At 56.4% G+C, this 15,314-nt stretch overlaps 1 protein-coding gene across 1 annotated transcript; it reads right to left on the reverse strand.

Annotated features, from left to right (window-relative positions):
* Positions 1 to 54: 54 nt before the first annotated feature.
* Positions 55 to 14,635, reverse strand: SPRYD3 (SPRY domain containing 3). The gene is made up of 11 exons (XM_036088884.1): positions 14,508 to 14,635; positions 12,637 to 12,783; positions 11,547 to 11,622; positions 10,907 to 11,031; positions 10,451 to 10,586; positions 9,410 to 9,595; positions 3,270 to 3,419; positions 2,797 to 2,854; positions 2,027 to 2,146; positions 1,768 to 1,940; positions 55 to 1,432 (listed from the first exon to the last, which is right to left on the reverse strand). The coding sequence occupies exons 1-11, from the start codon at positions 14,528 to 14,530 to the stop codon at positions 1,298 to 1,300; spliced, it is 1,329 nt and encodes a 442-aa protein (XP_035944777.1). The 5' UTR covers positions 14,531 to 14,635; the 3' UTR covers positions 55 to 1,297.
* Positions 14,636 to 15,314: the final 679 nt, after the last annotated feature.

Raw genomic sequence — 15,314 nt, forward strand, 5'->3', positions numbered from 1 at the left:
TGTCCCTGCCCTATGGACTGGAAAGGGTTCCCCTGTCCAGGCCGTACCGATAAATACAGAAATTCCATCTTTATTGGCTGTATAAACATCTCTGGGCTGTACATACATTTCATACATCGTAGTGGAGGGCCGAAAGGGGGGACCCCAACAACACAGCAGCTCACCCCCTTTCCCCAAGGCCCACCCACTCTGTGCAAACCAAGGCCAACAGCTCCTGCTCCCTCCCTCCCAGGAGAAGTCACTGTATGGGGAGGGGGTCAGGGGTCAAGGCCGTAGGAGACAGGAGGACTTGGTGGGGGGAGGACACATGTTAAGTGCTAGACTCCAACACTGAAGCGAAACAGGCAACTGGCACAGGCAGCAAGCTGGGGCCCGGGGGTGGGGGGGTAGGCAGGGAAGTGGAGAGAGGGGCCAAGCTGCCCTCAGGGTTCACAACCACAGCTCTGGGGTCTTGCCCTCACCATGGCAGGAGAGACTTGCTCTGGAGTCTCTGCCTACAGCCCGGGCAACTGGGGACAAGGGTGCCACCAGGTATCCCAAGGATGGCAAGGAGGGAACTGGAGCCAAGACCCCAGCCCCCCTCACCGAGTAGCCCCTCTCTCCCTCCATTAAACACATAATGGACACCCACCTAGGTGCGTACAGCTGCGGGGGGCCAGACTCAGACTCTGTGGGACTATGTGGTGCCTGAGCCGGCGGTGAGGGAGAAAGCGGGCTCTCAGGGGAAAGAACAGAGACCCTGGAATAGTATTCCTGGGACAGCAGTCAGTGGAAGGAGAGAGAAGGCCCGAGAGAGCCCCCCTAGCCCAGCCAGGGGGGATAACAGCAGCAACTGGTCCACACAATGAGGACAAAGAACAAAAAGAAGAGGCAAGGAGAAATACTATGGTAAACAGGGGAGGGGGCAGTCTCTACTCCACCCTCTGCAGAGCCTCATGCCCAAATAGCAGCTGAGACGGGTGCCCACTCCTCTCCACTCACACGGCCAGAGGGGAAAGGGGTGTGCGAGAGTCCACCAGCCAAAGCAAGTGGGACTCACCAATATAGCAACACCACTCTTTGGGCCTGCTCCTTTCCAACCAGGGACTTAGGCCCAGGACTGACTGATGATCGGGGTGGCACCAGGTCAGAAACATGGGCACAGAGGGGCTTGGCAGGGGCCTGATCTGGGAGAGGTGGAGGGGCTACGTACTCCCTGGGGCCTGCTGGGTAAGCAAATCCTGGAAGGCAGGAACTGGGCACCTGGTTCTGCAAAGGGCGAGGAAAAGGAGACGGGGCAGGTCTAGGGGAGAAGCCCCTAGCCACTCAAGGGATGCAGATCCACTTTTACTTTCTCCCCACAGCTCAACATTCCAATGGTGGGGAAGAAACCCCCAGAAGGTACAACAGCATCCTTCTTCCCGATGATCTTGCCATTCCGAGTGAAGAAAACCTGGGGGTGGGGGCACGGAGAGGAGTGGAGAAGGCTGACTCTGGCCTCCTCTGATGATGCTAGAGCCACACAGGCCTGAACCGCAAGCATTCCCAACTCCCAGAACCGCCGGAGGGGAGAGACTCAGGGTGATGTGGGAAGTGACCACAAGAGGGCGTCTGGAAACCAGCTCCCCAGCACAGTCCAGGCAGCGTCCAGCACCTCGGAACACACCCACCACCAGGCTTTCCCCTCTTCCCAGCTCTGGGGCTCTGGCTACAGTCCTATTCCCCACTAATGCCAGCCCCTGCCCAGGCGCAGGAACCCTAGTCCAACCCCACACCCTCCCCACTTACCACCACCTTCTTGCCCTCATGCTCTTGCTCAATCTCTTCCCCATCTTCTTCCTCTTCCTCTTCCTCCTCTTCCTCTTCTCCCTCCTGGTGCAGGTACATGACATTCCGGACGTTCCGGACGGCTCGGGCAGTTGGGGACAGGATCACTGTGTCACAACTGTCATCACTGTCACCTAGGAGGGCAGGAAACCTGAGCTCCTGTGGTGCTGCCCCCACCGTCTGCCCGAGCAGCCTGGCTGGCCACCCCCACCCCACTCACCCTCACTGTCCAGAATGTAGTCCCGGGGGAACATGATTCCACAGCCCATAATGTCCCCTTTATAACAGCGTGGCCCGAAGGGGTCCCCCACACCACTGCCATGGAAGATCTTCCCGTCATCTGTCAGGGGGGAGGGGAGAAGAGAAGACACACACTTGAAGGAGGGGCTGACACTCTACCCCACCCCTCCAGAGAGGCCCCTGTTTCAAGCAGAATGCTTGCCCACCTCCCTCTCTGGCCCCGAGGAAGGGAGGGGGTCAAGGTGAAACAAAAATGGAGAGACAAGTAAAAAGAGGCCCCAGATTAAAAAAAAAAGGAGAGACACAATGTCTGTTCACACAAGGAGCTGAAGGGCAGACTCCCTCAGGGAGCTGGCGGGAGAGGGGAGAGGGGCCAAGAAGGGGATGGGGGTGACACCAGGAGCTCACAGCAACTCCTTTCTTAAGAAAACCCTAAAGGAAGTCAAGACGACCAAAAAAAGAAAGTGCAGAATCTGCAAGAAGGGCGCAGAGGGAGCCAACTCAGAGGCCTGGAATGTCCAGTTTGGGCCCAGATTCCCCCGCCCCTGTTCGGCTCCCCTTGCTTTTCAGGCTGGGAGGAAAAACACAGACAAGGAGAAAGCACTACCGGCCTAGGGAGGGGAGATGAGACGGCAGCAGGGGAAAAGGCTCTCCAGCCGGACGCTGGAGGGGAGACCATTTGCGGGGGTTCAGGAAAATGGATGTCCCTGTGCCTATACGTGCCCCACAGCCCTGGCAGCCCTGACTCACCTGCGTGATAAGCCACAGAGCCTCTGCTCCAGCCAGGGTGTCTGTTCTTGGGATAATCCTGCACCAAGAAGGAAAAAGAAAACCTATGGTTTTCTATGGAAAGAGGGCAGGAGAGGGCATCTGAACCTTCAATCTTCTTAGACAGATGGCTGCTCACACCCCTGCGGCCTCCCACACCCTTCAGGCACTGGGGAAGCAGGGGAAGCAGGGAAGGTGACCAGGGCACTTGGCTTTCACAGCCGGGGCTGCAGGCTGCCCCCACCCCACCTTTAGGCCCGGTGTGCGTGGTGCAGTCACAACCCTCTACCTGGTCCTAGGTCATGGGGGGAGTCTGTACCCTCCCACAGCAAACACATACAACCATATTCTGTGCCGGGTTAAGACCCTCCCACCACAGCCTGCCCACCTGTCCCCATCCCAAGAGCCCCAAAGCTGAGCAGCTCCACAGGTAAAAAGCCAGCACGAGTGCCCACCTTCCGGGCCAGCCCCAGGGCGATGTAGCATTTCTCTCCAGGGTCCACGATCTCCACCTCAAAGTAGTGGCTACGGGTGCTCAGCGGGTGCCGGGCCTGGGCCAGCCCCACGTCAACGATGCTCTTGCCCTTGCCCAAGTACTCCAGCAGCTGTGGGGGAAGAGCCAAGGGCAGTGGGTGGTGCGGAGGGCAGACGGACACCTGCCCTAGAAACCTGGTCCCAAGGCACTCCAGACCAGTTTCTGGGTCTCACAAAACCTCTGGCTGAAAGGGAAAGGTTCCTAGAGGCGCACCGTGGGCACCAATGTTCCAGGTAGGCATGAGAGAATGGGGAGGACCGGCGGGTCGCAAAGGTGGTGGCATGGGCCGGAGGACTGGCCCCGCACCCATCTGTCGCCTGAGCTGCAGATTCTCCTTGCTTTGGGGGAGAAGTGGGCAGCAGCCCAGGCGGCTGAGCACCATGGAGCACACTGGGGGGCTCTAAGCTATGGCCTCACTTCCCTGAATCACCCTGCTGGACGAGGCCTCCCCAGGGGCCCTGGGCGCAGAGAGAAGGACCCATGAAGACTAGGCTGAGCGGACCCCTGGAGGGGCCTAATGGGGAGGACAGGAAGGGTGCAGAGGTTGGGTGCCAGCTCCAGATGTCTGAGGGAGGGGAGACGAGCTCAAAAACCAATTCTGCCTGGGATGGGACTACCATAATACCTCAAGGTCTGTTTTACTTGGCTTCAGACGAGCTGGGTCAGGGAGGTGCCGAGGGGAGCCAGGGAACCCAGAACAACCAGCTCTACTCCTCTGCTTAATGTGAGGGCTGGGAACAGGCGGGCTGAACACATGAAGGCAAGCTTTCCTGTTCAAAGCCCCTCACAGCTCTTGTAGAGCGCAGGGGTGTGTGGAGGTGGGGGGAGAGCAGAGGCGACTGATGGGACTCTTGGGGCTCTTCAGCTCCACAATGGTCCTGCCTGGGCATGATGGGGCGGCAACCCCCAAGCTGGGAGGATTTATTTATCAGTTGTCATGGTAACGGTGGGGTTATGACTCAACCCCATCCCCTCTCCCCACCCTCAGCATCACCTGGGAGTCCTTAATCCCTTTTTAATTAGCCAAACTGCCCCTCAAGACTTTATTCTACCCTCCTGCCCCTCCAGCCCTGAAGAAAACACTGCCTGGGGACATCCTCCACTTATCCCTGGCAAGCCTTTGGACGCTGGCCTCTCACCCCCAAAGAACTCCTGCCTGAACAGGAAAGGAATTAGGCTCGCTGCACCAGCGTGGAAGCCTGCGTGTGTCTCCGGCAGAAGCAGGGCCTGCATCACCACCTTATTCAGAGAGGAACCGGAGGGACTGGATCCCCTTCTCAGCCTTGGATCCCCAAAGCCCTGCCACCTCAAGTCCATTCTCCCCCCTCTCCAAAAGAGTCCTGGAGGCAGGGCGAGATGACCAGGGGAAAAGCCAGAGCCACAGGGGCAACCTCCGATATCCACACCCAGGCTCTTTCCATTTCCTCCAGCCACGACCCTGTATGTGTCGGGTTATGCTGCCTCTTTCATATTTACACCCCTAGCCCAAGTCTTCTGTTAGCTCCCACTGCTTTCTTTCCTCAGAATGGGGTCCCTGGCAGGCCACCTTCTGATTTACTCATTAAGGCCCACACTGCTGGAATTCCCCTCACGGTCCTGTGTTCTCTGCTCAGCCTGGCTTCCTCCTCTGCGTCTCCCTGCAAGCAGGAGGGGTGGGGCCTGTGCGCATCCACGGGCGTACACTCCACCCAGTGCGAGCAGCCCCCGGCCCACCCTCTCCGGCCAGCATTGCAGAACTGGGTGGGGGACCCCACAGCTGCCCTTGACCCACTCCATCCAACTGGCCTCGGCGTAGGAAACACAGTGTTCTCCACTTCCAGAGCCAAGAGACAGATGCTCCAGATCCCGATCCTTGGGAAAAACCCGCCCAACCATTCCCTCGGCCTCAGCCCTGCGGAGGGCAGCCACTGCAGTCTTGTCTGTGGATAGGGTGGGGACGCTCCCTCCAGCTAAAAAGGTCGGGAGGATGAGGTACACGACGGTGGAGCTCTGCCACCCACTCCCCGGCCGGCACACCACTCAGACAGCCGCTGACAGCTGGGAGGCTAGGTCCCCGCAAATGCTGCCCTCCGCAAGAGAGGAACACCCACCCCTCAGGTGTAAGCCGCCCCAGTTCATCTGCTCCTGTCCAGTGAAGTCTCCCCGAGTGCTCAGAGCGAGTCCTCTGGAGCGTTCCCAGCACTTACAGGGGCAGGTGGGCACTATGGCCTCCCAGACAGATTGTAGCTTGAGTTCACTCCTCCCCTCCTGAGACCGGGGCTATTGGCAACCGAGAGCAGATAGGAGGTTTAGCCCCTGAGTTGCCAGACTCTCAATGCTGGTCCCTCAACCTGTGCCTCAGAAGCCTCTCAGAAAGAGAATCACACAGACCTGGGTTCCAATCCTAATTCCTGTTACTTATTAGCCACTGACTTTGAGCAAGTGACTTTCACTGGTGGTCAGTACCTGTTCTGCCTTCCCCTAAATCAGGAAATGGGAGTTAGACCAGAACATACCAACACATCAATACTCCCTAAACATTAACAGTCCCCCACAGCTACAAAAGACTAGACCTGCCAATCACAGAAGGAAACGACCCTTCATCTCAGCCCTTACCTCCAACTACAATGGCCCCTTAGGCTCCCAGAACTGGTCACAGTCCCCCCTAGGAGAGATAAGCACACCCCAGATTACTCTATCCCAACCCACCAGCTGTCCCCTCTTAGTGCTTCTCCTCCAACAATGCCCAATCAATAGGAATGCTGCCCTACATCTTTGGTGGGGGTAGGGGCACCCATTCCTTGGGGCTTTCAAGCCCCCGACTCCTGCACCTCCCCCCCACACCCCCAGAGCCTTGGGAGGCCAAAAAGGTGGACTCGAGGGCACAGAGCAGAGGCCACAGCACCAGGTGCAGAGAGCCTCTTTCACTCCAACCCCCCACCGCGTGCGCGTAGCAGTAGCGCCTTCCCCGCCTCTGCTCTCCTGCTGGTTCTCTCCTGCTGGTATCCACCCTCCTCCTCCTGCCAGCAGAGACCCTAATCCCTCTTGACAGGAGCAAGGGAGGGCTCAGTGCCTTGAGGGCCTAGAAGCAGCTGAAACAGGAACCCAGGACGTGCTCCCCACCGGTCAGCTCAGGCCCCAACACGGTCTCCTCCTGGGTTGGGTTGGGGGGGAGGACCCCTGGAGGGTGGGGCCTCATTCACCCCTCTTTGTGTACCAAAGCTGTTGCCCCGTCACTAGGGAGTTGTCAGAGGAGCTATGAGCAGGAAACAAAGACAGAATGAGTCTAATCCCCCAGCTTTACCCACTGCCCCCCACCCTCCACACATGACTTCACTTTGCAAGGCCTGGGGGCAGGGATGAGGTGAGGGGCAACACCCCCATCCCTGAGCAAAGACAGCAGCCACTCTTCAGAGCTCTGCAAAGGGGGGGCTCTTTGGGAGGGGAAACTGAGGCCAAAGGACGCAGGGGGAAGAATTCCATTCAAGAAAGAGCTAGGTCTGTATACAAACAACTGTTGAAGCTAGGTAGTGGGTAGATGGGTGCTCACTGTACCATTTTTTCAACTTTTCTGTATGTTGGAAATTGTTCATAATGTAACGTTAGAGCCAAAAAAAGGGGGTCAGGAATTTGTTCTTCTTTGTGGGAAGAACCAGTGTGAAGGGGAGAGAGAGGTAACTGAGACTCCAAAGTGAGAGAGAGGCCTAGAAGGCAAAGGGTCCCATGGCAGCCAGGTAAGCTCCCCTAGAAAGGCCAGGGCTGAGCGGGCTAGTCAGGAGACTCGCAGGGCAAGTGGGAACCTAAGCCCAGAACTCCGGATTCATCTCATGAGAGGGGCCAGGAGGAGAGATGACGGGCTACAGGAGAGGGCTGGGGAAAAGGGCACAGAATGTATCCGGCAGTGGACAGGGCAGGGACAACAGATCAAAGAATGAATATCTGGGCTTAGTTTTGCAGCTAATTCACTGTTTGACATTTGAATCGGTCTCTTTGCTTCTGTCTGGGGCTGTCTTTTCATCAGCCACACAAGAAGAATAATTCTGGGAACACAAGGGCTGTCCCGATGACAACGAGGATGACTACGGGAGGGAGCTCCAAGCATCCTGGGTCTGGGCGCCAGGGATGCTACAGTTCCTGCATGGCAGGTAACGGTCTCCGGCTCCGCACTGGGAAGCCCTGGACCGGATGGCGTCAGAGCCTCTCCCAAACCTTTATGGTTCTAAAAGGCACTCTACTGGAAATATCACCCAAGGCAGGAGAAACAGGCTCCAGCCCACAACAAGAGGTCTGAGGCCCCATGGAAAGGCTCCCCACAGAGGGGATGGAAAACAGGAAGAGCAAAGAGGAGACACAGCTGAGCCAGACATCTTTAGAAATGGGAGGTACAGGCGGGGCCCTAATGACCTCTCCCAGGCTCCTCCTGGGGAAACAACTCTGAGGGCTGGATCAGAAATACACTGGATGGTCAGAAGAGACAAGAGGGAGCAGGGCAAGAGACAAAGTGGGGATAGAAGAAACTGAGTAAGTCACCCTCATTTGGAAGATGGGGTAGAGGGCAAGAGGAGAAGAGAGGCAAATATCTACCAAGAGGCTCATGCCCCAGTCTGCCCCAGCGGAGCAGGTGCTCAGGAAAGAGTGTGCCCCACCCTGCCGGCAGTACCAGGCTGGGGTGAGGGTCTGAGAGAAGAGCCAAACTTCACGGCTTATGTCTAAGGAAGAAAAAATTCTCCAACGTGTGACCTGAGGGCATTGGGGGAGGGCAGAGAGGAAGGAAGGCTATTTATAAATGTCTACAGGAGTCTACATCAATTAGAAAAGATTGCCTGGAAGGAGCTGGGGGCAGAGTGGGGACAGGTCCAGGCAAGGAAAGGATGCCAGGAAAACACTCTTGAGGAGAGGTCGGGGATGAGAGCTGGAACATCGCCCTGGCTCAGTCCCAAGTTCAACTCTATAGCTGTTGTCAAAATGATGGTGGAAGGGGGGAAAGAAAGGAAAGAGATGAGGGTCAAGGAGTGGGCATCTAAAGCCCCTGGCTTGCAGCCACCGCCATCCTCAGACCCCAGTGCCAGAGGGGGTGCAGAATGTCAGAAGCAGCAGGAGGGCACACACTCTGCCATTTTCCTTGGGTTTGACTCACCTTGAACTCCAGAATGGGGGGAGCCTTGCTCATAATCCACTCCCACCCCCCACTGTTTCTGTTTTGCTATCAAAGGCTGAGTTAAAAACAGCCTGAGTTGGGGTGAGAAGGCCAGAGGGTGGAGAAAAAGACTGAGCCGGGAGCAAGAGGGCAGCAGAGGGACAATTCGAAGTGGGAGGCCCCAGCAGCCCACTGGAGGTCAGGGCCAGACCCCTGACTCAGCAGCCATTCACTCCCAACCCAGCATGAGGCACAGAGGGTAGAGTTGAAGAATTTCCCTCTCCCAAGGTCCATATACTCCTCAAGAAAGTTTCAAATCCAGGGAGAGACCAGAGCAGGTACAACGGGAAGATATATAAAAAAGCAAGCTTTGGAGAGTCAAGGATTCTCACCGAATCTTCATCTGCCTGTGTTCTTGTCCTCTATTAAAATGTAGGGAGAAGATAGAAGACGTTGACATTCACACTTACTACAAGGAGATCTCAGAACCTTCCCCCACAGGAGTGGGACTTGTGACCACACATGCCCCACAGTGAATGGAGAGCATGGGCCCACTGAACCGGGATCAGGCCAATAGGGGGATCCAGGCATCCCACCTCCAAATGAGCCCCAGCCTCTCAAAGGCACGTGTGCAGGGCAGCAGAGGGTACCAAGTGCTAAAGGAACCAAAGAAGGCAAAGGAAAACCTAGTACTGTGCTGAGAGTAAAGCAACTAACCTGAGTTCTCAGGGCCGGGGAAGGGAAGAAACACAATCAGCACTACGGAGAACACAGACCTGGATTCAAAGAATCATGTCAAGGCCCCAAATTCCCATTTCCCAAAACCCTACAAGACACCGTCTTCATTCCCCATTCTAAGCAATTCAGACCCGCTTATGTGGCCCACGGGTTTTCGGCGCAGCCCTCCCGGTCTGCCCGCTCCCACCCAACCGCCTCTCACTCACAGTTCCGCAGACTCGGACATCGTGCAGCCGGCCCCACTCGTCCTCGTAACTGTCCACCATCATGACACTGTCATCCTCGCGGCCCAGCTCGGCGTTGAGGTGCAGCCGCACCTCCTCACCCAGAGAGTGCATGCCCACTGCTGGGAACAGTCCATCTGGGGACATGGGCATGATGGTGGAGCCCACCTGCAGGGGAGGGAGGGAGGGCTGGAGGGAGGGAGCTGATGCCTGGCTCCCTTTTCCACAGCTCACCTAATTCTCACGAGGGTACTTTTGAGAAGATGCGACACATAATTATCACACACACTGACAGAAAAACAGAGGCACCGAAAAGTTGAAAAAGTGGCTATTAGGACTCCTGGCCGAGCAAGGTATCCAGAGAGCTAGAAGGCAAACACAAGTCTCTTGACCTGCTACCAAATGCTTCTGGCACGTGAGTGTGTTCTGGAGGAGGAAAGTGCGGAGGCACGGACGCTAAGGAAGGCCAAGCCCTGAGAAAGCCATCCTCCCAGGGTGGGAGAGGGAGCCGGATAGGAAAAGAAAGAGGGCTGGGGGTCCCTCTCTTCTCTTTGCTCTTCCCCATCCCTTCACCACTACTAGTCTCTCTCTGAAGAGGAAAGGAAAGAAGAAGTGAAACAAGAAAATAACACACAGAAAGGACATATCCTCAAAAGCCTTCAAGGCAAGGCTCCAAAGAGGACCTCCAGCTTATGCATCCAGGCCATAACCTCTCCCTCTCTTTTTCTGCTCAAAACCTTCCCCCACATCACCCGATCCTGTCCCCCACAATCTCTGCTCACCCCCCACTGCACTAACCTGCCCCTCTGCATCTATCATCTAGGCTAATGCCCCGGCTTCCCTGGGCAGGGGAAGTGGCTTCTCCTATATGCAGACTTCGGGAGAAGCTGAGGATGGCCTGAAGGAGGTGAGAACTAAGCCTAGGGGTCCATGGGCAAGCCTCAGCCAGTAGGTTATTTTCATTCCCACAATTCCTCGGATGGCTTCAAGCCACTTAAATCCCACCCAGGATTTCCCACTCACCCGTTTCCCATTTTTGGTGAAGAAGATCTGGGCAGTCTGTACATCAAAGGACACAGGCTCAATGCCGCAGCCAATCCGGTCCCCGGAGTTGCACTTTGACCCAAACTGGCGGCCTTTGGCTCGGCCATTGTACAGCCTGTGGACGGAGCGGCACAGACACAGGACCTGAGCCTGGCCTCCCAACTTCTCCAGGGCACTGACCCCTGGGGCCCCTCTTGCTGCTCCCAGTCACTCGGTGATGCATCTACCTGTCTCCACACATGAGCTCCACCCTCCCCTCTAACTCTGCCAACCTCCAAGGCTTGCTATCAGGCCACCTTCCCGTCCTGATCATAAAGTCCATGAAAATACCCCAAGATAGGTAAAGGAATGGCAAAAGCCACCCATGGTAGTCCTTTGTATCTAAGGTCCCTGAATCCATAGGAAAGGGGTCAGGTTCCACAGGAAGCAACTCACTTGCCGTCATCAGCATGGTAGGCTACGGAGTCGGGCAACCAGCCGGGCTGGTGATCCAAGCTGTAGTACTGAGGGACCAGCCCCACAGCAATGGTGCCCCGGACCCCGCTGTCCACAATCGACACCTGGAGGGAGGACAGCAGGACAGTTAGCAGGCACCAGAAATGGGATGAATTGCTGGGGGCCTGGGGAAGGGCAGTCAGACATCAAAGACTCAAAGAGGCTCAAAGAGACAAAAAAACATGTGAATCAGAGAAAAGGGCACTCAGGGAAGAACTGGGGAGACTAGGGGCCCACTTTATATCATGATTACTCAGAAAATCATTTCCAAATTATGGAAAAAGATAGGAGATGGAGCAGAGGCTGGGCTCGGGTTAGCAGGTGGGAAAGGCCATGAGTCAGAGTCTGGGATATGTGTCAAAGTCTACCTAGCTGAGGGGCAGGAGAGCATAAGGGACAGGGTGACAGGACTAGGGCACCCATCTCTCAGCTGAGGCACCATGCTATCCTGTGCCCTTTTCTCAGCCAAGTAGACAGCCCTGATGGAAAATTAAAAGGATCGGATCAAGAATCTAGTAAAAGAGCTCCCTGGAGCTTAACAAGCTCACCCCCTGCTCTGCCCACCCATTGCCTTGATCACCTCAAAATAATTGCTGTCCTTGGTCAGAGGTCGAGAAGCCACGTAGCAGCCAACTTCACCGGAGTTTCCATGGTAACTGATGGAGGAATGAGGGGGGAGTTCCATTAGCAGCCTAGCCCAGGAGATGGGGGGAGGGCCTCAGCATCCCCACCCACCCCCCCAACCCTGTGAGGGCCAACACAGAGGAGAATCCACCAGGCCACACTTCAGGACATCTGCACAGACACCATCACAAGATACTTGAGATCACCCACCCCTCCCGCTGCCTCCAGCCAGGGTCCAACCCACACCACACCAACACAAGCCTGGCTCCTTCATTTCCAGGGGGAAAAGAATGCAGAGTCTCCCTTAGTTGCCTAGTAGGAGGTCTCACAACCCTGTCTAAGCTCAATCCCTCATGCTACAGCTTCAGCCCTTTTCCTCTGGCTCTGTCCTCAGTGGAGCTGAAGAACAGCTGCTGGTCTCTATCCTCTATACCAAAGCCCTTCGTAGACTGGAAGACGGTTATTCAGTCCTCACTCCTCAGCTTTCTTGTCTCTAGGCTAAATAGCACTACTTCCTTCCCCCCTTCAGGGACAACTTTGTCAAAGAATTAGGCTCAGAAGGAGTCAGGGAAGGGGCTCAAGCCAGAAGAGAGAGAGAAAACAGACACAAACACACACACCGGAGGGTTGGAAGGTGGTGGGCAGGATGCACTACAGAACTGTCCTTCCCAAAACAGGAAATCCATTGCCTCTGAAATGGGCCACTCTCCACCAAACCCAACCCCTGAGACGCAGACCGAGGAGACACAAACACCCCACACGCCCACTGGAGTCCTCTGAACAAGGCACTTGGGCAACTCAAGACACCCGCAGCTTCCTATCTCTGACATGATTGTTTCCAACGTGGACCAGGACAGAGTGACCTGGAGACACAGGCAGAAGGGAGTGCGGGCTGCAGCAGCCCACACTGCTCCACTCAGAAAGGCCTCCAGGGTCAAAGGCCCTCCCAGTGCAGTGCAGACAGTCCTCTGCCTCCAAAAAAGCCCTTTTTCATCTCTAAGATCTGGCACAGCAAGGAAAATGTGAAACCACTCCTCTAAACTTACCTCAAAGTGTCTCCATCTACAAGAATGTGCTTGAACCTCTCCTGGTATCGGAAAGCCCGGACCTCCCGAATCTCCCGGATCCTCCGGCGCCAATTCAGAAACCGGTAGTGCAGGTTGAGGTCATCCATCTTGTTCATGAGAACAAACCTGCCATGGGGAGAAGGGGACTGAGAAGGAAGCAGGGCCCTGAGCAAAGCAGCTCAGCCTGTTCGACCCAGAATGTGGACAGGGCACTGGACTCGAAGTCAGTCAACAATCCCCATCTGCATCCTTTCATTCAGCAAACACGTACTGAGCTCCTACTATGTGCACCGTTCTTGGTGCTAGGGATATAGCTGTGAACAAGATGGGTGAGATTCCTGTTCCCACAGCACTTCCATTCTAGTCGGGAGGCATGACAGATGAGACACAGACCCGACAATGTTGGACAGTGGAAGAAACAGCAGAGTGGGGTGACACAGAATAATGGAGTAAAGTCTAAAGACTACTTTGTATCCAGTGGACAGAAGAGGCCACTCTGAGGTGACATCTGAGTTGAGAAGAGGCCAGGCACGTGCCAAGCTCAAGAAAGAGTACTTCAGGCAGAGGGGACAGCCAGGACACAGGTCCTGGGGTGGAAAGAAGCAGCCATGGTAGAGGAATAGAAAGGCCAGGGTGGTTGGTGTGTAGGGAATGTGCGGGAAAATGTTCAAGAAGAGGATGGGAAAAAGGCAGGGGCCAGAGAGAGGCCCTACAAGGCCCTATAGGCCATGTTAAGGAGTTTCCATTTTATTGCAAGTGGGATGGGAAACCTCTAGAGAGTTTTAAGCTAAGAAATGAAAGGATTTTAAGGTTTATCAGATTTTTTTTTTTTAAGATTTTATTTATTTGACAGAGAGAGAGATAGCAAGGGCAGGAACACAAGCAGGGGGAGCGGGAGAGGGAGAAGCAGGCCTCCTGCGGGAGCAGGCAGCCCGATGCGGGGCTCGATCCCAGGATCCCAGGACCATGACCTGAGCTGAAGGCAGACACTTTAACGACTGAGCCACCCAGGTGCCCCAGTTTATCAGATCTTAAAGATCATTCAGGCTGTTGGCTGGAGAACTGATCATAACAGAAGCAAGAGAGAAGTGGCGAACAATTAAGTCGGAAGTTGATGCAGCAGCTCCAATGAGACATGGCATCCATTAGGATGGTAGCAGTGAAGATGGAGAGGAGTAGAATGACCTGGGTATTTAAACCACCAACAATGCTAATGAATGGATGGATGGATGGATGGATGGATGGATGGATTTATTTTTCCTGGAAGCCAAAAGTGAGAAAAACGGGAGGTAATTTTCTCTTCCCATCACCCCAAACACTGGGACAGGGGTTCCATCAAGGCGTGGCGGTGCCCTGCATACAGTAGGTGCTTAAATAAGCCTCAGCTGGGCTGAATTCAATCCTAAAGCGCCTGTTACACCCTGCTGCAGTAGCTGCAAGCCACCACGTGGCCCAGAAGGGTAGGCACCAGCGGGGCTGCGCTCCTCGCACGCGGCCAGGGCTCCACCCCAGATACTGGCCCCCAGACCTGGGGACGTCTGCTCGCCCAGAACCGCACAGCCTTGGCACCCGCGAGTGGCAGCCGCACCGGGTCCCGCCTCCAGCCCGGGCACGGCCTGGTCGCTCAGACCAGACCCGGGGGCCCGGGGGTCCGGCTCGTCACCGCGACTTACGCGCAGTCTCCCCAGGCCCGGCACCGGGCCGAGGAGGGTCCCGAGGCAGGAAGCCCCGTGACCGGGGAGCAGGCCCCGCCCCTGACCAGGGAGGCCTCCGCCCAGGACCCCCGCCTCCCGCCTCAAGCTCCGGGGAGACCCGAGGCCTCCGGGACCCCGCCCCCGATCCCCGCCTACCGGGGCCGCCGCGTCCTCCTCATCCATAGGCCTCTCAGCTCCGCACACTAGCTCTTCGGCCGCCGCCACCACACACATCCGGGTCCCCGCCCTTCCGACGCTCCCCGAGGCCCGCCCCTCCCCACCCACCCCGGCCAATCTGCAGCGGCCCAGGACGACAGGCACCTGCAGGAGCCAATCGGAGGACGCAGGCAGGGGCGGGCGCGGCCCGGTGTACTGGGTACCTAGCGCAGGATAGGGGTGGTAAACCCGAGAGTCGGAGGGTGGGAGGTGGCGACGTGGCGGCGCGGGCGCCGCACTGGGCGCCCTGGGCGCTGACTGGGCTGTCTAGGGGCGGCTCCTGCGCGGGGCGGGGAGAAGGTCGCTGCGCACCTTCGGCGGACTGCCAGTCTTTCCTGAGCGCTCCTTCTGTGCCCGACGTGGCGCTGAGAGAAAGCTTCATAGGAATGTCCTTTTAATCCACTCAGCAACCTTCTGAAATGAATCTTGTTATTATGTCCTTTTTGCTGATGAAGATCCTGAGGCTGGCCTCCATAGCTCGTGCGCCTCACTGTTCCCTCATGGTTTCTATTCTCCGGAGCCATGCTGTTACCATGTGCTCTCCATTCTCCAGAGCTCCGTGTCATGTCCTCTCCCGCGGGTTCTGGGAACTGTCCATTCCCGGAGGAGAGAACTTCGGATGCAGAAGGCACAGTGGCATAAACGTCACGCTGTTCCGGAACGGAGGCTCTGGGTGTGACCTAAGGAAAGTTAGGCCGGAGTCATTATGTGAAGGGAAGAAGGATACTCACATTTATTGAGCACCTA

The sequence above is a fragment of the Halichoerus grypus genome, chromosome 6 (genome assembly GCF_964656455.1).
Source record: "Halichoerus grypus chromosome 6, mHalGry1.hap1.1, whole genome shotgun sequence".
Lineage (NCBI taxonomy): Eukaryota > Metazoa > Chordata > Mammalia > Carnivora > Phocidae > Halichoerus > Halichoerus grypus.